At 33.6% G+C, this 25,539-nt stretch overlaps 1 protein-coding gene across 1 annotated transcript; it reads left to right on the top strand.

Annotated features, from left to right (window-relative positions):
* The first annotated feature begins 634 nt into the window (after positions 1-634).
* LOC150106576 (uncharacterized) lies at positions 635-21,117 on the top strand. Its single transcript, XM_090392548.1, has 3 exons — positions 635-667; positions 16,942-17,542; positions 20,400-21,117. The coding sequence occupies exons 2-3, from the start codon at positions 16,955-16,957 to the stop codon at positions 21,039-21,041; spliced, it is 1,230 nt and encodes a 409-aa protein (XP_090248674.1). The 5' UTR covers positions 635-667; positions 16,942-16,954; the 3' UTR covers positions 21,042-21,117.
* Positions 21,118-25,539: the final 4,422 nt, after the last annotated feature.

Raw genomic sequence — 25,539 nt, forward strand, 5'->3', positions numbered from 1 at the left:
TAGATTACACGATTATCTATCTATGTATATTTTTTTTCAGTACAGAATGCTAGGAAAATATATTATTTAAATTACATAAATAATGATATTAAAAATGTGTTTTACATTTTTTTTCACATACATATTTACAATGAGTCGTTTAAGTTTGCAATGATTCACTTTTTATTAAATCTATTATGATATTTACTTGTTTCTTTGGGTGACATTTCTGATTTCTTCCCTGAAGCTTTCCAGAGCTTATCTGAGGAAGATAATATATATCGGTGGTTTCGTAGTTTTGTTTCTATAATCGTCGTAAGCCAGGTGTTGATTTTACTCTTTGTTTGTAGGTAGGTGCTTAGAAGGCTACTACTACTTGTGCGCGGTTTAACTGTGTGTGTGTGTGTGTGTGTGTGTGTGTGTGTGTGTGTGTGTGTGTGTGTGTGTGTGTGTGTGTGTGTGTGTGTGTGTGTGTGTGTGTGTGTGTGTGTGTGTGTGTGTGTGTGTGTGTGTGTGTGTGTGTGTGTGTGTGTGTGTGTGTGTGTGTGTGTGTGTGTGTGTGAGAGAGAGAGAGAGAGAGGAATTTCTTTAATTTTCATTCTCGCTATAATATTATATAGCGCCTGTTTCAGCTCTCTGTAGGTCTCTAGGTTTCTGTCGTCGAACGGCAGTTTGTTTATCATGTCAGGTACGTAGAAGTTTCAGGTGGCTTTGCCGTATTGATTGTTATACTTGTATGTTATGTAGTTTGTTGACTGTGGTCTTGTTATTTGATATGTTGTTCTGGTTACTCCATATGTTGGGCTGTAGTAGTGTTTTAACATGACTGTATAGTGGCATAAGTGTTTCACCTTAAATATTTTGTGTTTTGTCCGTGCTTCCTGCATAAGAGTGGGTTGTTCCCAGGATATCAGTTTCACCATTTTATTCTGCAACCATAAGTTTGTAGTCTGCACAGAATGCGCATGATGTGATTGCGTGTCTTAAAATGTTTTCACATAATGCTTTATAGATTAGTATTTTTGTGTGTGTCGGGGCAATATCTTTTAATCGATATAGTTTGCTTGCTATTATCCTGAGTTTGTTGTATAGGTAGTTTATATGGCTATTCCAACTTTGATCAGATCTAACCAGTCAACAGGATCGAATGGCAGAACAATTTAATTATTTGTTGCACTCAGTCTCAGTGGAAGACTGGATGTCATCTGTGCGCACTTTTCTTTTCATGAAAGATAAAGATAAGGGTGCAGATGCAAGTAACTGTTGCCCAATAACATACCTACCAACTATGCTTAAACTGTTCACTTCAATCATAGCAAATTCCATATACCACTATTTATCAGATAATCAGATATATCTGAGTGAACAAAAAAGCAATTTTCAAAAATCCAGAGGAATAAAAGACCAGATCCTTATTAATAAAATGATGATCTTAAATTCAAAAAGACGAAAAACTAACTTAAACATGCTATGGATAGACTATAAGAAAGCATTCGATTCCTTCCCACACTCCTGAATCCTAAAACCACTACAAATATTTGGAATTAGCAAACACATATGTTCGTTTCTGGCTGCTGCTCTGAAATTATGGAAAACAACATTAATAGTGAATAATGAACGATTCGGAGTATCAGTATTATACCAACTTAGAAAAAAAAATTTTTTTTCTAAGTTGGTACATCTGTCATAAGCATCGATGTGAAATTGCAAGTAATTCTCTCAAGAATTTTCTTTTAAACAGCAGTCGGAAGCCAAAGTGTTGTCTGTATCCCTTGTAATGGATAAAATTGAGTATTGTGTGGTTATAAAATATTAAAAATTTAAAACTTTGTAAAAGAAGGTTTAACGCCAAATGAAATTCATTCGAAGTTCATAAACGTTTATGGGTACTCTTGTCCTTCATTTTCGACAATTAAGAAATGGACTGCAGAGTTTAAACGTGGCCGTACCAGCCTTGAAGATGATCCACGTGAATGACATCCAAAAAGTATATCAACACCAGAAATCATTGATCAAGTACAAGATATAGTATTGGATGACCGGAAATTTCGGTCATCCAATTGCTGAGACTGTAGGCATTTCAAAAAAACGTGAAGGATATATTTTTCATGAAGAATTGCAAATGAAAAAGCTTTGCTCGAGATGGATGCTAGACTCGCACAAAAACGCACTCACATGAAGCTTGGAGCATTTTAACAAGAATAAAACTGATTTTGTGAGTCGATGTATTACTATGGATGAGACTTCGATTAAACATTACACACCAGAATCCAAACAGCAGTCAAAACAGTAGAAAGAAACCGGTTGTTCAACGGCAAAGAAGAGAAGGACATGGCATCAGTGTTTTGGGATGCTAAAGGCATTTATTAGTTGTTTATTAATTATCTTGAAAAGGATAAAATGATAACCAGGGAATATTTTTTTCTTTTAACCAGATTAGACGAAAAAATTTCTCAGAGAAGACCCGGTTTGCAGAAGAAAAAAATCATCTTTCATCAGGACAATGCACCTGCCCACAAAGGTGTTTTTGCAATGGGAAAATTAAGGGATCTGCACTATGAATTGTTGGAACATCCACCCTATTCCCCAGATTTGGTTCACTCTCGCTTCTATCTCTTCCCTAAACTAAATCTCTTCCTCGCTGGTAAGCTTTTTGATTCGAATCAAGAGGTGATTGCAGTTGTAGAGGGGTATTTTGCAGATCTTACTGAGAACCACTACAGGGACGCGATAATATCGCTGGAGCATCGCTGAATAAATGTATTAGTCTTAAGGGAGATTTTGAAAAATAAAAATAATTTTGAAATTATAAATTCATTTTTTCATTGTTAGGCCGAGAACTCTTCAGACTACTCAAGTATATATGTATTTATGTATTTCTTTTTTTTTATTTGACAAAGTGTTATCTTTATCATATAGCGATTTACATTTAGGCTATTCTCATATTATATTTTCCGTTTAGTACAGGTTATATAACAATAACAATAATGTGGCAATTTTTTGTGGCATTTTTTATTAAAATCCCACTGATATCCGTCGGCGGGAACCACTGACATCCGTTTATTGGTAAATACGTCATTTTGGCCTACATGATTGGCCTCCATAACTATTTTCATGACCTTGCTCCATCTTACAGGTGCTATTCATGTCACTGTTCCCACGATTCACTCTTAATTGCGTTGTCGTTCAGGATGGAGGTAATCCAAGCAAACCAAATTAAATATTACCCGAACAATGATATCTTATATTTTTCTTTCGACCCCTAAGCCCGAATCGACCACTAGCATACACTATTTATGTCTGGTATTTTTTAAGGTGGAAAGCAGGCACTGGATGCTAGTGGTTTGAAAATAGGTGTGGGTACTATATTAATTGTATTTGTATAGCTTCCACAGTTCGTGGTTTAATGTTCTGTAATTGTTTATGTGTTTTAAGTTTTGTGGTAGGTTGCTGAGTAGTATGGGAATGAGACGTGTTCAAATTGCACTTGGGGTGTAAAGTGGTATGGTGGGTTATGTTATGCAATATGTGTCTCTGTTATGATAGGTGTTGTTGAAGAAATTTCTTAGTGTCATTAAGTAGTGTTTCAGAGTTTTGATGCACAGGATATTGTGGATAAAAAATCTGACAATCAGCATTGAACGCTTGTTTTCTACCCATAAAAATTACCAAACATAAATAGTGTATGCTAATTCCACTTTCTTCATAAAAGTTAACCGTAGCTTCGAAATAGGAAGGAGGAGGAGGATTGTTAAGAGTGAAAAGTGTAAAGTTAGAAATTATACTCTTGTTTTCTAAATATTATAAAATATGTCATTCTCTGGGAGATAATGATAAATGAAAGTAAAGTGATGTACCGGATTGTACACATGGTTAGTACAAAATTATAAAGTGGTAAATTTGTAGTTTCTTTGGTTCATTGCATTTAGCATTATCTATTGCATGTTAATAAAAATTATTAGAATATATAGAAAAAACGCCACCTCTGCTGAATGACACAAGCACCTATGTAAAACTGGATCCCGACCTAAAGGGTCATTTCCATAATACGACCATTAATTTGATGACAAAAGCATGGTGAACGTGTGTGAAGAGAATAAAACTTGTCGAGTCAAGATATCTCCTAGTACAGCTACGAAAATATGGAGTCCAGAAGGCCTTATAAAGACTTGCCCTGCATCGGCAAGACAACCTCTTTTATAAAGAACACATTTCATAGAACGCACTAAATACATTAATTTAGACCCTACTGACTACTTGCAAGCCTTCACGTTGTTAAGCTGTCCACCAACTTAACAAGTACAGAAATAATCATACACCTACTACAAGACCTTTTTCCACCAGACACTGTAGATCTCTCCATCAATAGCACTTTCTTCAAATTCCAAGAAGTACATATTGAACAGAAGAAAGTATTATCAATACACTCTTCCCTTTCTCCCTTGTTATCAAATCTTCTCATGGAGAGGTTTGAAGAAAAAGCCATTCAGTACCAGGAAACATAACTCAAAACCTTTTGTTCAGATATGTCTACGACATTTTCAGCGTTTCACCCAACTCTATTAACCAATTAGAAGTATTGAAGATGTAGAGAAGGAAAGGAAACATAAATCTGGACTAGCAGCACATTCAACTGAAACCAAACATAAAGATTATGATAACAAAAAAAAAAAAAAACATGTTGTACCTAGATCACTAATTTTTCCCAAGAAAGTTCAAACATCGTCGACTGTTGTACAAAAACAAGAGATGATTTTACTAAGTCTGGACTTTCCATTATTCAACATGACACGCAAGCGGTTACCAGTAGTATGTAGCAGACCACGAACCAGAAAGCAAAGTAATGATAAATACGAGCTTTCCATTGTTATGCTTGTTCAAATATTTTCTTTATGCACGTTACCTGTTTAAGATGTTTTTAATTTACTCATGTCTTTGTCTTGATGATGTGAAACAAGAATGTTCAGGAAAATATTAGAGTAGTCAATAAATTATGATATTCAAACCTGGTTATTTCATATGAAATACTGGAAACAGGCAGATCCACTATTCTTGACTTGCTCTGTTCGATTTCCTTCCTAGATTAGTTCAATTCATTAATGCCAACGACGTTTGGTTTGAAACACATGCAAAGTGAATTCAGTGTTGGTCTCAAGAAACATTTTACAAGGTTAAGAATATTACAGAACCACCTGATTTTTTAAAGAAGGTTTTTCTTTCCAGAGGCTAAATTTTTGTGTCCTAAAAACAGGGATCAGGGAACACACGAGGAATTCACAGACGAGTAAACTATAAATACTTCACTAACCTTTCTTTCGTGTAATTGATAGGTTAATATGACGCGATAGTATTTCCCATGACAGACTATCGAGTTATTTTACATGTTTTTTTTATTTTTCTATATTAAATATTGACAGCTTGCATGTGACATATCTTTTATGAGCAAATTGTGACTTGAGTATTAGTTTCGATTTCGTGATTACATCGAGTTTCTTTAAACTAAAAAGTCAATTGACTTTGCAGACAAATTTATTGTTTGTAAATATTCGAAAGAAGTAATTTGCCAAATATTTTCAAGTACTTCTTTAGGTAAATTGATTTGGTGTATTTATTCATTTTTTTTTTCTTTAAGAAGATCTTATTCATCTTGCGATTCGGCATCTACGCCTTTATCAGCAAAGCACAGTTTCAGAATCAGATTTCGAAGAATTTTCGATATTTGGATGAATGCTACCAGTAAGTGGTAGAGGGCGCTGTGTTTCAGTTCACCATAATAAGAGCGTAACCTTGAAATTCTATATCATTCACTTTTAGTTCTGGTTTTGACTTCGTAACTTAACCTTCGGTTTTATTTCAGGAGTTTCTGTGTAGTCAATCGCAAAGCAGTAAGTTCTTAACTTTTCATATTTTAATTAAATTATATTAATTACATATATACATATATAATCGCAAGATGAATCGGCAAGATGATTCGGCAAGATGAATCTTATTCATCTTGCCGAATCGCAAGATGAATAAGATCTTCTTAAAGAAAAAAAAAATGAATAAATACACCAAATCAATTTACCTAAAGAAGTACTTGAAAATATTTGGCAAATTACTTCTTTCGAATATTTACAAACAATAAATTTGTCTGCAAAGTCAATTGACTTTTTAGTTTTAAGAGCCTGTGTAGCTCAGTGGATGTGGCGTTTGCACACCACCGCGCTAGGCCGCACGAAGGAAGTCTTGGTTTCGAGTCTAGTCGGCGACTAGAGGAAATTTTTCTAAGCCTTTTTTCGACCGGTTCCCGAGTTAGTCGATCTCTGGCACGGGCAAGCAGGTTTTTCCTCCCGGAAACTCGGGTTTTTCGTCCTGTAAACTCAAGAAAATCGACCGTAGAACCCACATTATTTCAGACATTAAATGTATTGTGTTAGGGTTAGAGACCACGAGATGGCGGCACATTTGAGCCGTCTCTCTTCACTGCGTACCGCTTAATTAGTGATAGCCTTGGGCCATCTGTCTCTGATTGGGTACCAGTGGAGATTGAACTGCCCACTCAGTCTCCAAAAGTTAGATAGGGCTAAATGGCCTCGCCTACTCCCGTATATACGGGAATAAAAAGGCGTTAGCTGATTTTTTTTTTTTATATATAATTTATAATTAATTTATTAAATAAATATATTAAATATATATAGTTCGAAAAACAGATTTCTAAGAATTTTCGATGTTTGCATATATATATATATATATATATATATATATATATATATATATATGTTTCTTTAAACTAAAAAGTAAATTGACTTTGCAGACAAATTTATTATATATTTATAAATATTGAAAAGAAGTCATTTGTCAAATAATTGTAAGTACTTATTTAGATAAATTAATTCGGTGTATTTAATAAATTCTTTCTGTAAGCATTTCTTATCCCTCTTCTGATTTGGTATTCAACCTTTAACAGCAAATTATAGTTCAAAAAACAGATTTCGAAGAATTTTCGATGTTCGCATATCTATCTACCCCCCTTTTTACATTTTAATTTCCCTTGAAAACAAGATTAGATCCTTCAGGATAATCCTCCTCCTAAAGACACTTCAATTCAATCACACTTACAGGGTGTTCGGGATAAATTTGACAGTTTCGTAAGGAAAAAGAAAATCTTCTTTGTATCTATTAAATTTAATGAATTGACAAAAAAACATTACAGGCAGAGTTAATTACAATACTATCAACAAGATTTACTCAAAATAACCACCATTAGCATCGATCACAGCTTCAATTCCGCTTCGGAACCTCGAACAAGCTGATGCTACAGTCTCCCTGGGAAGGGCCGCAAAAACTGTTTTAATTTTATCCATTAACTGGGCTTTTGTATTACTGGAAGTGCGATTGGTGTCTTTTTCAACTGCGCCCCATACAAAATAATCCATGGGGTTAAGGTCTGGGGAGTTTGGAGGCCAAACATTTGGACTGGTGAAGTCGTAGAAATTTTCAGACAACCATTTTTGACTTTTCCCAGAGGTGTGGCAAGGGGCCGAATCCTGCTGCCATACATACGGCCTACCATTGGCTACCCTTGTTATCCAGGGCTTGACTACAGTTAGCAACTCCACGAACAAAGCCCGAATTCCAATGCCAGGGTTCTTCAACACATGTTCCTGCAGATTTGCGAGGAATTCTGCTGTACGAACGCAATCAGATCGTCTGCTAGGGATCTTTCTTCTTGCTACATCCTCGTAGTCACCATTGCAAGTCTCTAGTTCATGCCTGATTGTTTTTACTGTATTCAGGGAGCATTGGGCAGCAGTCGTAATATCCTTATTTTGATGGCGGGCACGAATCATCATGATACAAGTTATTCTCTTCCATGATTCAGGTGGGTTCCAGCTATCCATCCTTTCTGACATCTTGTATATGAATGAAGAAGGGTCCAAACTTTTAAATGAAGAGAAGTGTGTGTTAATACATGTAACTTACGGAAAAATATAATTAATTATAAATATGTCAAATTTATCCCGAACACCCTGTATATATATATATATATATATATATATATATATATATATATATATATATATATATATATATATATATATATATATATGTCTGAAAATTATCAAATCATACAAGTACATAGAGTGTCACTTATAAATTAGTAGTAAATTATTATTATACTGAAATTTTGTTGTGATAAAAATGTAACAATACGTTGCATACAAACAAACACAAACTTTGATATTCAAATTGAATTATTTGAATATCAATTACTATCATTATTATTAATTTATATTTTCTAAAATACCTGCATTAAATGCGTAATATATAAAAATTATTGAAATATAAATATGAATGATTAACTACAGAAAAAATGTATTTATATAAAATTACTATTATATATAAATACATATAATAATATATATTTATACTTACGTTATATTTAGCTAGTTAAAATATTGATATATATTGTTATAAAAAATGGATATACCAAATGTCTTAGTGAATAGAAAATATTTAATTGTGTCTATAAATATGTATATTATTACTCCATGATCACGATAATAATGATATTATGTAGTATTTTGCAAGTATTCACATATAGACATTGTTAAAGGTATGTGTGTTTGAATAATAAAACTATTATTAAAAAATAAATAAATAATATAGGTGGCACTGTGATCCGCTCGAGTGCAAAGACCACGTCAGTGAAAATATTCTGTTAGCGGATAAATCTTAGATGTAAAATGCATATATGGATATATCTTAGATACAGAAATGTGTTATAAAGGCTATAAATATCTTACAAATTAAATTGCAGTACATTTTTGACAAAAGAACTTAGTTAAAGAATTAATGTACAGTACTTAAAGAAAACTGAGGAGAGACATTTCAGTATGAAATATGTCCAAACCTAACTGCGTTGCAGCTCTCACAACGTCATACCATGCTTTGCACCAAATGATTCAGATTTATTCAGGCAAACTGTGACAGTCCTTTAAAGCAAGGATAGCTTTGTGGAGAGGAATTTCCAACAGTAATGCGTCTCTTATTGCGTCTAAAACTGTTCTATTGGGTTGAGATCTGGGGAGCATGCTGGCCACGTGTTTTAATAAATATTCTCGGTCTCCAGAAATATCTTCACTGCTCGCGTACGATGTGGTGTGGCATTTCTTCCATAAAAATGAATTCTTCACCTGTGGCGCCACTTTAACGTCGAACATGACGTTGAAGAACTTCGTTACAATATCGTTCATCTGTCATAGTCCCTCCTTTCGGCATTTGTAGTTCTGTGCATCCCTTTCTAGAACATTCTCGCGATGGTAAGCAGTATCACTTTCACGCTAGAGCAAGTGTCGCCTGGAATCAGACGAGAGAGCAAAATGACTTTCATTTGTAAATAATACATTAATCCATTGTTGTCTTGCTCAATTTGTATGATTACACCACTGAAAATGTGCTCTGCGATGAGCTGTGAATAAAGGACAGACTACACTCCTGGCGTATAGGCTTACTAGTCGCAGACGTCTTGCCACAGTTTGTCGAGATATTCGTGTATTTGTACTGGAATGAGACCGACTTGCAAGCTGATCTTCCATGGCTTCGATTACATTTTGCTGTTATAACCTAAACTCTGTCTTCATGGTAGAGCGAGAGTAACCTCTTATAAAACCTTTGGAACATATTCTATTGGACAAACGCGCTGCCCAGAGCCTTATATTTTGGACACCACTGTATTAATACAGGTGAAGTATACAGCTTTTCGTCGGAATGACTTTACATAAAACGGTATGCAAAATATAAACAACTGATATTTAAGTGCTCCACTACTATACAAATATTTGCATGCGGTTAAAAAATTACTGCATTTTGAAAAGATCAATAGAAGTTTCCATCACACTAATATGCTGTTTTCTCTTACAACAATAAAAATCGTTGCTTCGTGGTAACGGATGTAGCTCAGTTGAAGAATTTGCTTATAACTTTATCGACTACGCCTTTATAATTTTCACAGTTGCAGTTTGCTCCGAAAATCCTCTATTAATAATTATGGTTAGGTTCAAAGTTTGAAACAGAAGTAAAATTTTTATTTCAAACAGATTATCAAATTCTTCATCTTTTAATTCTATCAGTTATATCTACGGATATTACAACTCTTACATCAATAATTTTTCTATGATATCTGTATTAGTAATAATGAAATAATTTGTAAACTTTTTTTAATCCTCTTGTATTCTCCCATGTTATATATGTTGTATTTTTACGACCAGTAAATTATTAAGTTATCTCTTATTCATATTAGAATTTAAATCTGTATTCCTATTACTTTTAAAAAACACTTCACACATCCTGAAATTTTCATGGAACATCTTAGTTATTTTGTAATGTATTCATTAATAATTAATTGTTAAGTTAGCTGATGTTTATCATTAATTAATAATTATAATTAATAATTAATTAAATATCAATTAAACATAAACATCATTAAATTAATTTGTGCTGATTTTCATTGACGTATCCCATTCTGATCACAAATTTATAATATGTATTATTATTATAAGTACTTACCAGCGAATGCAGTCTTCCTCCTGTGTGCTGGTAGTTTTCCTCTCCTTTTGTACATCCTGTAGATCACTTTTAGGTCGCTTCAGGGTGGATGACTCACTATCTGTTCCATCACAAACACCTTCAATAAGATATTTCTTAATACCAAAGTTAAACAAAGTGCCTTGTCTCTCATTCATATTAGAATTTAAATCTGTATTCCTATTACTTTTAAGAAAATCATGGCACTACGGTTTCGAAACAAGCACTTTCACCATACAATACGAACTTGTGAAGAAAGTATTCAATATGTCTAGATCTGAGAACCGGAAACAGACTACCTTGATTTTCAATTTCAGTGGAAACTTTTTTCTTTATACTTCCTCTCTGATTGGTCACTAACATTTGCAACACAGATGTTATTTCGTTCAGTTTTGAGAACAAAGGATACGCCGCACATTGTAATCGGCTTGCAGGCAATTTTTATGACCGGTCATAAGCAGCAGTATTCTCTTTCCCGAATGTTGAAAGCTTTTAACGTGTGAAAATTAACGATAATTCATGAATACTTCCACATTTAAAAATACATGGCTTGGTTACTAACATTTGCTACACAGATGTTATTTAGACGTTCTGGGTATGAGGTTTTCGACATATTCACAAATGTTATTCTCCTCAGACTATTTTCACTATAACATATTTATTCATGAAAAATGCTTAGAAAACTAAAATGACAAATTTCATGAGAACTTCTCGCAGAACACTTATTCACCTTCCGCGGAACACAGTTTGGGAAACCCTGGGGTAATCAATGAGTTGATTATTATTACATGGCGGAAAATTAACTTTTCTTTTATGATCATTGCAGTTTCTAAAGTGGTAATTATTTTACTTGTATAACAGTTGGAAGATTTTACCTATAAAGTACGTGATTTCACGTGTTGTTGACCAATTCGTTCGTTGCCGTTGTACATAATGAACAGCGTGTTGCAGCACATTCTGGCATAACATGTAAGCAGTGAGTGTTCGTGAAGTTTAATTTTGCATAAGTGTTTGTCTTTTTATTATCGAAAGTCTACATTTTGCTAATTGTTATTTTAAAGATTTGATTTGGCAAAATAGAGAAAAAAAAGACCAAAGAAAAGCAATTTCTTTGGAAATGAAAATTGCAATTTTAGATCGCTTAGCAAAAGGAGAGGTATTTACGGCGATTGGTAAACATTTTAATTTAGGCGAATCTACTATAAGAGCAATTAAAACGAATGAAGTCGCAATAAGATAATCCGTCATTTCAGGCACAAAACTAAGTGCCAAATTATCATCGTACTCGAGAGATGCTTTCTTAGAAAATACGGAACGAGCGCTCGTAATTTGGATTGAAGAATTAACTCAAAGAAGAATTCCTATAAGTGGTTATTTAATTAAACAAAACGCTCCTCGGTCTTATGAACTGATGAAGCAATTGGAGCCGTCTACTTCCGCTTCCCAGGCTGATAAAGAATTGTCATAACGTGAAGATTACAGGCGAAGTTGCAGCAGCAGATGAAGAAGCAGCCAAACATTTTCAAGAGAAGGTACCCAAAATTATTGAAGATGGTGGATATTGTCCCGATCAAATGTTTAACGTTGACGAAACAGGATTGTTTTGGAAGAAAATGCCTAGTCGAACTTACATCGCAGTCTGAGAAAAAAGAAAGTGGATTTGAAGCAAGCAAAGATCGAGTAACGTTGTTGCTTTGTAGCACTATTCGATTTACATTCAACATTCGATCAGGAGATCGAATGTTGAATGTAAATCGATTTCTAAGATCACGCTCTAAAAGGCAAAGATTTAAAATAGCTGACGGTACATCAGATGGCTAATACAAAGGCCTGGGTAAAAACTGTTGTATTTACTGAATAGTTCAATAATTGCTTTGTACCAAAAGTGGAAACATATATGTAACAAAAAAGCTCTCGATTTTAAAGTTTTATTAATTGTCGACAATGCACCAAGTCATGCAGGTAGTGTTTTTTTCCACCCAATACAACAAGCATTATTCAGCCATTAGATCAAGGCATAATTGCTACTTTTAAAAAACATTACGTTAAGCACACTTTTCAATTTATATTGGATAAACTAGAAAATTCATCATTAACAGTAACTGACGTTTGGAAAAAAATTTCTAATTTGAACTGCTTAAATCATGTTGCATCTGCTATTGCTGAAATAAGACCACAAACTTTAAATGTCTGCTGGAAAGCAGCTTGGCCTGGATGTGTTGCAAAGAGTGCAGACATCTACATTATCAGCTGAAATCATTACTTTGGCACATGAAATTGGTGGAGAAGGTTTTGATACATTTAGCCAGAACGATGTAGACGACTTGCTTGTGGATAATGCCTTAAGTGATGATGATGATATTATTGGATATCGATTAACTTTAAATATCGTCGAAGATCCAGAAAACGATAGTGAAGCGGAAGAAAAATCTGTCCCCTTCACTGCAAATATAATTCGAGAAAGTCTTGAACTTTGCAATAAATTGGAAAATTATTTTCTAGTTAATGACAAATTCTGAAAGAGCCGTTAAATTCCAACATGAGCTGAAGAACTGTATATCTGGATATCGCGAGCTGTATAAAATATTAGTGAAATCATCATCATCGCAAAGTTTAATCACTGATTACGTTGTCAGAATCAAAAAATCAGCACAGAATGAGGGTGAAGCTAATTCTATTTGTGAAGAACCATTGCCTTTACCATACAGATCTCATGCGCTGACAATCACTTCTGGTGATGAAAGTGATTTTGTACTAGTTCGCAAACGTTGCCAAATGTTGTCTAATATATTGCGACGATAATTCTGATGAAAAAATGTAAAAAAAAAAAAAAAATGTTTCTTTTCAATAAAATTAAATGAATAATGCTTTAAAAGAAACTTAGGCATTCTTAATTTCTTGAATTTTCATAAACATTATTTATGCGATTTTAGGTTTATTTTAATTCATTGCTTCGGTTTTATGCAGTTTTAAAAATTATGGAACATATCCCAAGTTAACTGTTCTTTTACGTTTCTCTTCTCTGCTTTTTATTAGTATGTAATTGGAAAATTGCTTTATTATTTTGCCATTTTCTTTTTTATTGATATTGCATAAATTTTAATATTGCGAATTTTCGTTCTCCGATTAATTCTTTTTTTTTTTTGCTAGTGATTTTACATTCTGTTTCTTCCATCAATTTTGCTTTCAATATTTCGTTCTTAGTGAATTTCCGATAGATTCCTTTGATTTCTCTGAGAAATTGGTTTTAAGATTATCTATTATGAGATAATAAACGAAAAATAAATGCCTCTCTCGTGTTCGCTGGATATATATATATATATATATATATATATATATATATATATATATATATATATATATATATATATATATATATATATATCCAGCGAACTGGATATATATATATATATTGGAATATATATATACTGGAATATATATATTGCCCTGTATATATATATATATATATACAGGGTGTTCGGGATAAATTTGACAGTTTCGTAAGGAAAAAGAAAATCTTCTTTGTATCTATTAAATTTAATGAATTGACAAAAAAACATTACAGGCAGAGTTAATTACAATACTATCAACAAGATTTACTCAAAATAACCACCATTAGCATCGATCACAGCTTCAATTCTGCTTCGGAACCTCGAACAAGCTGATGCTACAGTCTCCCTGGGAAGGGCCGCAAAAACTGTTTTAATTTTATCCATTAACTGGGCTTTTGTATTACTGGAAGTGCGATTGGTGTCTTTTTCAACTGCGCCCCATACAAAATAATCCATGGGGTTAAGGTCTGGGGAGTTTGGAGGCCAAACATTTGGACTGGTGAAGTCGTAGAAATTTTCAGACAACCATTTTTGACTTTTCCCAGAGGTGTGGCAAGGGGCCGAATCCTGCTGCCATACATACGGCCTACCATTGGCTACCCTTGTTATCCAGGGCTTGACTACAGTTAGCAACTCCACGAACAAAGCCCGAATTCCAATGCCAGGGTTCTTCAACACCTGTTCCTGCAGATTTGCGAGGAATTCTGCTGTACGAACGCAATCAGATCGTCTGCTAGGGATCTTTCTTCTTGCTACATCCTCGTAGTCATCATTGCAAGTCTCTAGTTCATGCCTGATTGTTTTTACTGTATTCAGGGAGCATTGGGCAGCAGTCGTAATATCCTTATTTTGATGGCAGGCACGAATCATCATGATACAAGTTATTCTCTTCCATGATTCAGGTGGGTTCCAGCTATCCATCCTTTCTGACATCTTGTATATGAATGAAGAAGGGTCCAAACTTTTAAATGAAGAGAAGTGTGTGTTAATACATGTAACTTACGGAAAAATATAATTAATTATAAATATGTCAAATTTATCCCGAACACCCTGTATATATATATAGCATTCATACCTAGAATGACCCTTCTGGAAGTATACACTCTCACAATGCTTCCCTTACATCACTCTTTCATCTCCGCTTGATGATGTACAGGTAAGATTAGTGACGAAATATTTACATATCAAATATTTGGTTGTAGCTCTAGTACATAACGTATGTTCACAAAAGTATTTGTACACCTAGTTGTGGTCAAAAGGTACGTTTTAATGGGTGTCAATTCAGACCACATTTGGTCTGAATGACAGCTGACAGCGACTACTCTCCGGGGCATGCTTTCAACAAATTTTTGATACGTTGCAACAGAAATATGCTTCGATCTCTCTGCGCAAAACTCTCCCCCATTGCTGATGCTAATGCCAGTTGCTCTGGTCTGGTGCGAATTTGGATTTCAAATTCCCAAAGGTATTCGATGGGTTTGAGATCTAGACTGAGCCGGCTAGTCAAACACTTCAACGTTTCTTTGTAGAAACCAGTCTCGGACATGCATCATTGTTGTGCTGAAACATGTAAGAGTCGCTGCAGGAGTACTTCCACAGCAACAAATGCTTGAGGGTGTGCAGGATGTTCAGGTATCCATCTGACGTTATAGTTTTGAAGTCACCAAACATAACAGTTGGAATGATGCAGTGCTGCCGGTTCTTCCCATCAGGATGAAATGTTGAAATGCATGATTAGTTTCTCCACAGGATCCTTTACCAATCATCTACAGTCCAACAACGGGTGAAAGATACCAGTCCTAATGTCGTTTTTCGTTCGGAAAGGGGGGGGGGTGAATTGTGGCTTGTTTGCAGCAGCTCTGCTGTGGTAACCGAAGGCATGCAACACTGCAGACAGTTCTGGTGTGCTGACAGATGTCCTTGCAGCATCGTGCAGGTTGATTGTGAGGTCCACTGCTGAATACGTGCGAGATTCTCGAACATTACCAGGCGAATTGAAGGGTCACATACAGAGATGATATGGCTTTATTTTCCTGGAACTCAGGTTTTTCATTCCATATCATACGGAAATCGTCGATGTACGGAAGTGAAATAGATGGCCTCCTTTTTTGAGCAAGATGAGCAGAACAGATGGAAACTACTACAATAACAGTAGTAGTTTCCATCTGTAGGGAACAATGAGTAGGGAAATAATACATCAAACATGTTTCAGAGTAAGATGCCAGAAAAAAAAAGTAGTATAGAATGAAAACTTTATGAGTAAATTTGTAGAATGCTGAACTGCTGCGCTGCAGTAATAAAGAGAGAACCTCAAGAAAATTAAATCCAGCATTGCCATTTCATTTTCCCAGAGGAAGACAGGATGTAATTTTACAGTGCTACCTTTTTTCACCATAATTCCAATCCTTCTTCTTCAGAGTAAATATCTCTGTGAAGTATGAAAAACTTTCAATAATTTATTTAATAATTACTGCAAGTATTTATTTAAACAAATGCTTACATTTTTACATTTAACTCAGTCATCTGAAACAGTTTTCAAATATATCAACTTATTTAGATGTAGTGGAATATACAATAAGAGTGTCTTCAAGAAATGAAGTCAACTTTTTTCTCCAACTCACTATACTCTTATTTGTAAATCTATAATAGTATATACATTTGTACCATGGGATGGCTAAGGATTTCTCCAATTTTTATTGATTGTGTGTGTGTGTATATATATATATATATATATATATATATATATTATATTTTTAATTATATTTACATAGACAAAACGTTTGCTCTAGAGACCAAACCAGGCAATTTTTAAAATTATTTCAAGCATTGCTATGCCTTTATTTTCTTATTAATGAATCCAAAAGTGAACGAATTGATATGGAGGATTATAATGATGCCACAAAAGTAATATTGTAAGTTTAAGTACTTCGTCGTTTCTAAGAATGAAACTGATCTGCAATAAATTTGTATTATTTCGGTTAGAACTAGATTGCAAAACTATTCTTCGTCAATGACACACATTTATATTTAATAAACTAATCTGCTGATATTAATTTTGCAGGCATTCTTTCGAAATGGCAGAAAAGAGCACTGGAATAAGTGATTCAATGATTCCAAGTAGAATCAAAACTGGAGAGTTTATCCAAGCATATAGTGAAGCTTATCAGAATCAACATAACGTCGACGTTTATGAAAAGAAGAAGAAAGTAGATCAAAAAGAGGAAGGAGAAGAAAACGCAATTGAATATAATGATGAGAACTTAGAAGAAAATACCGAAGGAAAGTGGATCCTTTCTTTAAATAAAACAGCCAAGGATAACAACAGTCTGACTTCTCTTGACAACTGCTGGTCAGAGATTGTTAAATTGGTAAAGTGCAACGTCATATGGCGTGCCAAGTGTTCAATGGCTTCAATCAATCCCACTAACGGAGTTGTCCTATGTTACACTCAGGATTACAGGGACAAACGCAACGTGAAAGAGATTGCTGATATTATCAGGAGAGAGGTTAATTATCTAGAACCTATGTACTACAAAATAGACTCTGCAGCCCTTGAAGAAGAATGTAGAGTGGATGAAGAGAGCGACACGTCAATGTACAGAAGTGAAAGAGATGGCTACTTTTTTGAGCGAGATGAGCAGAACAGATGGAAACTCTGTGAGGTATGAGTAAAAATAGATAAAGAAATTGTGTAATAGTAAGAGCCGTAAGTAAGCAAAATAGAAATCACTTACCATTCTACAGAAACGAAGGTAACTTGTTTGAAAATTAAATAATTTCATTTAAAATAGCAGATATTTTAAAAATTTTGTAATGCAGGCCTATACTCAAAATGATGTAACTTTTTCTCATTTCAAAAAGTATTCGATTACTTCACTTTTAAGAGAAACATTGAAGACTTCCTTTTAGCGAATACAAAATATGCTCTAGAATTAAATTCAAAAATAAACTTGACATATCTCAATGGGCTATAATTTATAAAATTCGCGAAGAACGAAATACAACGTTCGTAGTTTCACAAGTAATTACAGGCAGAATAACATTTACACGTTATTTTTAATGCATAGATTCGAATCCTTATTGCAATAGAAATTGATGAAAACCTTTGTGCATCAATTTCTGGAGATTTTCTTCACCAATGTTTGTGCTTTTTTTTTTATTTTAAACGAGGGCTCAGTTGGTATTGATTCTGAGGCACATAAAATTTTCCTAAGGCTTTACTCGAAATTAGTAGAAATGCACACAATTCCATCAGTGAATTCCTTCACACTAGCTGATTTTGAAAAGTTAATCGATCTGTTCTTAAATATTCGCGATATCTTTTATTGCAATCTAGCAAATCCCCGAAATTGCAAAACCTGCAACAGTTTCCCATGTAGCCAAATGCTCGATTTTCAGGATTACATTGGCCGTACAGGTTATAAAAATAGAAATTAAAAAATAGAAAAGAAAAGAATAAAAAATAAAAATACTGTTCCATATAGGTTATAAAAATACGACAGCAAACTAAAGTTTTTTTCGTTATCATTCTTATCACCAAATTCCTAACGTGATGATTTGAAGGGAGGGTGGTATAGGATATCATAACAGTACCATGTGAAAAAGTTACATCATTACTCACTTCCAATCGACAATTTCTTCCAAATTATTCTGTTATTTGCTAAGACTCCAATATTATTATTATTATTATTATTATTATTACCCAACACCTCCAGGGAGTCCAAAGACTCATCGAGGGAGGTACCTGCTCTACAACTATCCGTCTTCATCATACCACCAGCCACAACCACCTACACCATCTACCACTAGTATTTTCACAACAAATATCCATGCCCACGCTTGGATTCGAACCTTCAGCCTTTCGGCTGGAGAGCAGATACCCTAACCACTCGGCCAAACTGGCTGGCCAAATCTTATATCTCCTCTCTTCTAAGGCACTTTTTACTGTATTCTTTCACCTAGATATTGGGCTCCCTCTGGGTATTTTTCAAAACATCATGGTTGGGATGCTCAAATATAAAAATTGGATAACTGGGATGCGACCTCCACGTCGCCTTTTAAGCAATGCGGAGAACCGACCAGGGTTGCTGACCTAATGTCTGATCACCATTTTCTAGTAGAGCACCATCTATCAATATCCAGATGGGTATCTATCTGGATATTGAACAAACAACGATGAGTTGATAATTTGAGATTTAGACGACAAAATTTTATTATTGGCTTAAACTGTAATGTAAAATGATGGTACAACATTGTTATTTACTCATTACTTCTTTGTGTCACATTATGCCTTTATTAGAACTCGTCTGCTTGTCGTATGCTGTAAATCAGGTTGATTGCGCAGTTCTTATAGACCTAATGATTCCTGGCTTGTGTTTCTTTCTTAGTGTGTTATTTATTTAATTGCTCTATTCCTCAATGTACAATGTAATCCAAACCAATAACATGTTGGTTGTTACCACACCAGATTTAATTCTGATGTATTATTTTTTCTTAGAATAGGAATATGGACAAAATTATTAATGGAATAGGAAAATATAACTTGTGATTTTATTTTTTTACAATATATTTGTATAAAACAATGCATACTTTTTAGTTCGATGATATGGTACACACTGAACCTAAACTCCACACTTTTCAAATGTACTGATGCGTTATTTATGGACTGCAGTTAAGATGAGTGGTTCTTAAGAGAACAGTAGTCGACCACTCCCGTTAACCGAATGAACCTTCACTGCATTCTTGGTAAAAATCTTCACTGGTCTATACGTTAGTGAATTCTAATTAAGCTGCCTAAATAGCACTTGAACTAGTGCAAAGGAATTCTTGTTTCATTGATATGAATTACACTTGGCATATTTCTTTTTCAATTTGAAAAGTGCACCATTTGTGTGTTTAATCAAAGAATCTTTTTAGAATGATAAGCTTTGAAACTATTGTTTGATTATGATACATTCTTATGTGTCTTCTGCGCATCACTGTACACATTTCAGATAACCAGATGAATTGCTATCTCTGATCATTTGATGTAGCTATGTGATTTTACCGCGACAATCATTGTAATAAATCATCCTGCCTTTTCATACATCCTAAAGAATTCTTTTACTTCCAAGTTTGTTCTTCATATGATGATGATTATGGCGCTTCCATTTTTTTCCAGAACTTCAACACTGTTATCTTCCTAATGATAAACTATTGTTTTCAAAATAAATCGCCGATAATGTTAGAAGGTGCAATATTTACACGTTGATATAATGCAACGTCGCTTGTAGATGATGCCATATGTTAGTTGAGTTGTGCATTTGGCTGAATTCAAAGCAAATAAAATATTTGAGAAAATCCTGTTATATCTGTAAATTTCTGTTAACAAGTTTAACCATTTTATCATTTTAAGAATAAAGTTCATTCTTACAGAATCTGCATGATTATTTCGATGACCTCCGTATTGTAAATTCTTACACATTTGTAAAGATTAACATTTATCTTTAAGAAACTAATCAGCTGATATTAATTTTGCAGGAATTCTTTCGAAATGTCAGAAATGTTATCGAAGAAAATGACGTGATGCTTCCAAGTAAAGTTATAACTGCAGATTTCATCCACAAATACAGTAAAGATTATCAGATGGAGCAGGGAAACGAAGTTGATGAAGAATATGAGGAGAAGAAGGAGGATCAGGAAGGAGGAGGAGAGAAAGAAGCTAAATATAAGGATGTTAAGCAAGAAGAAAATAATTCAAATATGGGAGGAAAGTGGATGCTTTTTTTTAATAAAACGGAAAAGGATATGAGAGGTCTGACTGCTCTTGACCGAGGCTGGTTGCAGGTAAGGAAATGTGTTGAGGATAACCTCATCTGGCATGCAAAATGTTCAACACAAGAACACGATGAGAGTTCAGCAGATGTCACATGCGGAGTAATCATGTGCTATACTAAGGACTACAGGGACAAATCTGAAGTCAGAAGTTTTGCTGATATTATCAGGTCAAAGGTTGATTATCCACACCGTATGTTATACAAAACCAACTCTGAAAGCCGTCAAGGAAAATATAAGATATATAAAAACCGTGGATTTTCAATATATAGTAGTGATCCAGATGGCTCCTATTTCGAGAAAGATGAGCAGAAAAACTGGAAACAGGTGTGTAACAAAGATAAATAGAAATTGTGGAATAATAAAAATTATATGCAAAGCGGAAAAAATGTTTTCCTGTTCCACTGAAATGAATGTAACTTGTTTCAAATAAAAAGTATTTCATTTAAAATAACTGCCTTATTAATAATTGGAAATGCACACATAGGATTAAGAGGTGGTTAGTTTTTTTTTTTAATTCAACCACTGTGTAAGACTTAACCATCATCTATCTGTACATGATGGCCATCCTTAGATGAAGTTCACAAAACACAAATAAGCAGTTTAACAAAATATGATTTATTTTTCCCCCCATTTTTGGTTTTAAAATAGTGTGTGAATATGAATAAGACTTGTAAAAGAATGAAACACGCTTTTTGATTTGAAATGTGGATTCGAATCCCTAAAGTTCTTGAACGTATAGATTAACAAAAAATTATTTATTTCTCAACAGCAACATTTTAACTTTGAATTTTATGTGAGCCATCTCCTATATACTAAAATAAATGAATAAATAAATATTCATTACACTGATGAATACAATATTTATTTAATATGAACCCTATTATGCATTATGGTTCATAATTATTTATGTAACATCGTTTTTTATCATACTATGAACTGCATATTGATGTTTTGAGCATTCTTCTTAATTAAATGTATCATGTTGTGGTTTTAGTTGACGGAACCTTTTCATTTAAATTACACCCACGAAACATTTTAAATTTAACTGAGAATTTTTCTTTTTCCTTTCACGGTATTTGACATACTAGTCTGTTCCAACCTCACAGTTACCTTTTAGAAAATTGCTTTGTTCTTTTTCCTTTTGATTTATGGTTTAGCTTTTTTTAAAATAGTCTATTGGTATCATTCTCTTCACATGTGGAATCCCATGTTTCTGCTATTATATATATCTTAGTAAAGTTGTTTCTTGTTGAAATTGAACTGTCTGTCCTTTCGGTATATCCTCTGGTTATTCCTCAATGGTATTATCTTCGTGTATATATTGCCAGTAGCTTTTATGGACTGTGGAGATAATTTGGTTTTCACTAGTACTTCAAAGAATGGTATTTTTTTCTAGATGAAAGATTTCTTCATAATCTATGGATAGTGTTTAGATTGAATTCTCTTTATTTTTCGATAATTTGTTTTAAAATGAAGATTGAGTCGATACATAAGTTCTCATTCTAAATTCATTTTGTTCTTCTACAAAATGTTTTATATTTAGTTGATTTTCTGTTGAGAACTGGCGAACGTTTTCCACTGACCTGATTCAGTAACTGATTGATTTAAATAAATCATTTCGATGAAAATAATCACCCACTGCCAAAACGTTTTTCCCTAATGTAGCATAATTCTTCAGGTAGTGGATGTTTTTTGTCGCGTGCTGTGTGACATTGGTCTTTTGATCTTAAATGATTTACTGGCGTCAATACAAAGGAGTGACAATTCTACTCACAGTTGTTAATGGATGGCTGAAATTGCCTCCATGTACTAAACATACAACATTATGTTTACAACTTTTTGTGGTGGACCATAACATGACACACCCACACACAGGAAATGGCTCTTGCAAAAAAAAGGTATCGTACTCTGCGGATAACACAAATACTAATTTTGGGGGAGTGAGAAGACAAGATAAACTAATTTTCGTACAAAGTCACAACAAGAAATGGACATAAAAGTTAGGAAATGTCTCTTGCATTTTCACATTTTTTCAGTAAGAGTAGAAAAACCAAAAGAAATTTGCGAATTCACAGACTAGAATACAAAACGTATTGCCACACAGTACTATAAGACCTTGAAGTCTTCTACCTGGTCTGCAAAGTATTCTTTTTATTTGGGTCATATTGAAATCATTCTTTCTTTCATGTGCGAAAATACTAGCCCAATACTAATCAGAGACGTTTTTGAAAATCCACTTGGTGAAATATTAGCCTAATTTGTAACATGCCAGTCTTCAATTTTTTCAAGAAACTGTGTGAACGTTTGGGGAAAAAATGAAATTTCATCTACAGAAGCTTTGAAGTACAAGGAATTTAAAGTAAAGTTAATAGCCAGAAGAAACAACAAGTTCATCCCTAAATTTATATGAGAAATGTATTTCTTATTTAGAAATGTGGGAAAACAGTTACGAAGCTACAAAACAATTTTCTTGGATACAATAAGCCAGGAGTTTGAGCTTCAGTGCCCAGATGTTGAAGCATTTGTAGAATTTGTTAATGCCATAGCTCATTCCGAAAAGCATTTGTTGAAATAGATTTTTCTTTAATTTTAATTAAAGAAAAATCTATTTTTCTTTAATTTTAATTATAATTTACAAGCAATCAGATTGAAAAAATACAGAAGCATATCAGAGAGCCACATCGAGTGTTGTAAATTTATGGGTTGCAGTATTCAAAATGATGAAAACAAAATGGGAGTGAATGTCAAAATTTTGAAAAGCTGATGGAATTCATTTAATGCTTGCTTGATCAACAGCACCAGTTGAAAGAATTTTTTCCCTGATGAGAGCCTGCTGACTGAAACAGACTTGAGCAGAACTGAAAACACTAATCGTCTCCTTCAAATAAAAGTGAATTTAGTTGTGAATTGACACACTTTTTTTTAAAAGAAAGTTCATTCCTCTGAAAAAATATGAATGGTACAATTAAAGTGAATAAATATTTGTTTGAAGGTAAACACTTCCTTTTATTATTATTATTATTATATGACACCTCCAGGGAGTTCAAAAACTCATCAAGGGATGGCACCTACTTTAAACACTGCCACCATTCACTACAACTAAAACAACACATCTACATGCACCACCACTACTATTTTCACAGATAATCACATCACAAACGCCCACAGCGGGATTTGAATTTGCAGCCTTTTTGCTGGAAAGCAGATACACTAACCACTTGGACAACCAGGCCAGCCATTTTTCTTTACATTTACATTTTTTTTTTTTTTTATGGTGGACATTGGTGTCGTATATTGCTTTCAAGAAATAGGGTAACCCTACTTTCCGACATTTGTTAAGTTTAAAGTCTTAAACTTAAAAATCATGGAAGTAGAGCAATCTATGATGAATCCTACTGATTAAACTTGCAAAAATGCCGACATTTTAAACCTCATATCAGAATATTAATTTTGACAAATTAACCCATTATTAGAATTACGCTTGCAATATCATACTAGCAATGGTCTGTTAATACATAGTAAAAGATTATTGGAAACATGAAGATTTCTGTTTATTCATACGAAAAATATTTACGAGTGCAAATTATCAAGTCGTAGTGCCATCTGTTCACACTACAGTGTGAAATTAACAGAACAGGATAATGGTGACTTTACCAATAAGAAAACGCCAACGCATAGTCCAATCCCATTTTTGACTCATGTCCTTTAGTCAACACTTACTAATGCAAAAGATAAATACGGCAGTCTAAAGTATAATCTTTGGAAGTTGTAACAGAGGAATTAACTTGAAAATTATAGTACCAGACCTAATATTCAGTTGAAATAATAAATAACTATTTATTTGTGCTGGTAAAATACTTAACATAATAAGGATGAAGAATATAGAAAACCGTGCGAATATAGATGAAAAAAAAAACAAACACGAAATTTCAGAAATGACTAGCATTTAGATGAACAATTTCTTTATGATGAAGACTCAACTTTATTTCCTAAAGAAATTTGTATTTCAGATGGAATTATTGTAAGTAAGACACGCCATGACAAAACCACTTTGTAGATGGAATGAATTACCTAAAAAAGTTAAAAAGCAGAATTCTTGGTTAATTAAATACAAACACCAACTGAAATAAGTTTCAATAAGAAAATACCGTGAGTAGACATATTACTAACTATTATAATAACGGAATTAACTCACGTAAATTATTCTTTATTCGTAGAATTTTCACCTGAGTATCACAGGCATCATCAGTACAGGTACAAGGCTAATTAAACAATAAACAATAACTTATATTAAAAAGCGCCACCTAAGTAGCTAAGGTTAAATTTCCTAAATTTATTTAATTATTATTATTATTTATTTTTTTAATTATTCAATTATAATAATTTATTTTTTTAAAAATATATATATGTGTATACAATTATATGTTAGGAAAGATTTGCTGCTTTATAAAGTAGTATCTCCCACAAGGGGGAAAGAATTGCAGAACATGCCATCGACACCAGACATAGAGTTAAGTGGAACAAGACAAAGGTCATTCACAAAAATCGGTTCCTAATGGAACGGCTATACAAAGAAACATGTGAAACATTACTTCACTCCCCTAACCTAAACAGATTCGATGGTCTACGTCTTTCCCCCTTGTGGGAGATAGTACTTTATCATCATCATGCGTATCAAGGATTTAGGCCTAGCATGGCCTGTTCTGGCATTAAAAGTCATCGTTGAATCTTTTAAGAGGACGTCCTGGTTTTCTTTTTCCTAATGGCTTGTACTTTAAGGCTTGCTTTGGTAATCTTTCTGTTTTCATTCTTTGAACATGTTCCATCCATTTATGTTTATATT

Source organism: Typopeltis vanoorti, chromosome 5 (genome assembly GCF_054136105.1).
Source record: "Typopeltis vanoorti isolate ZY-2024b chromosome 5, IOZ_Tvanoo_1.0, whole genome shotgun sequence".
In the NCBI taxonomy this organism is placed as follows: Eukaryota; Metazoa; Arthropoda; class Arachnida; order Uropygi; family Thelyphonidae; genus Typopeltis; species Typopeltis vanoorti.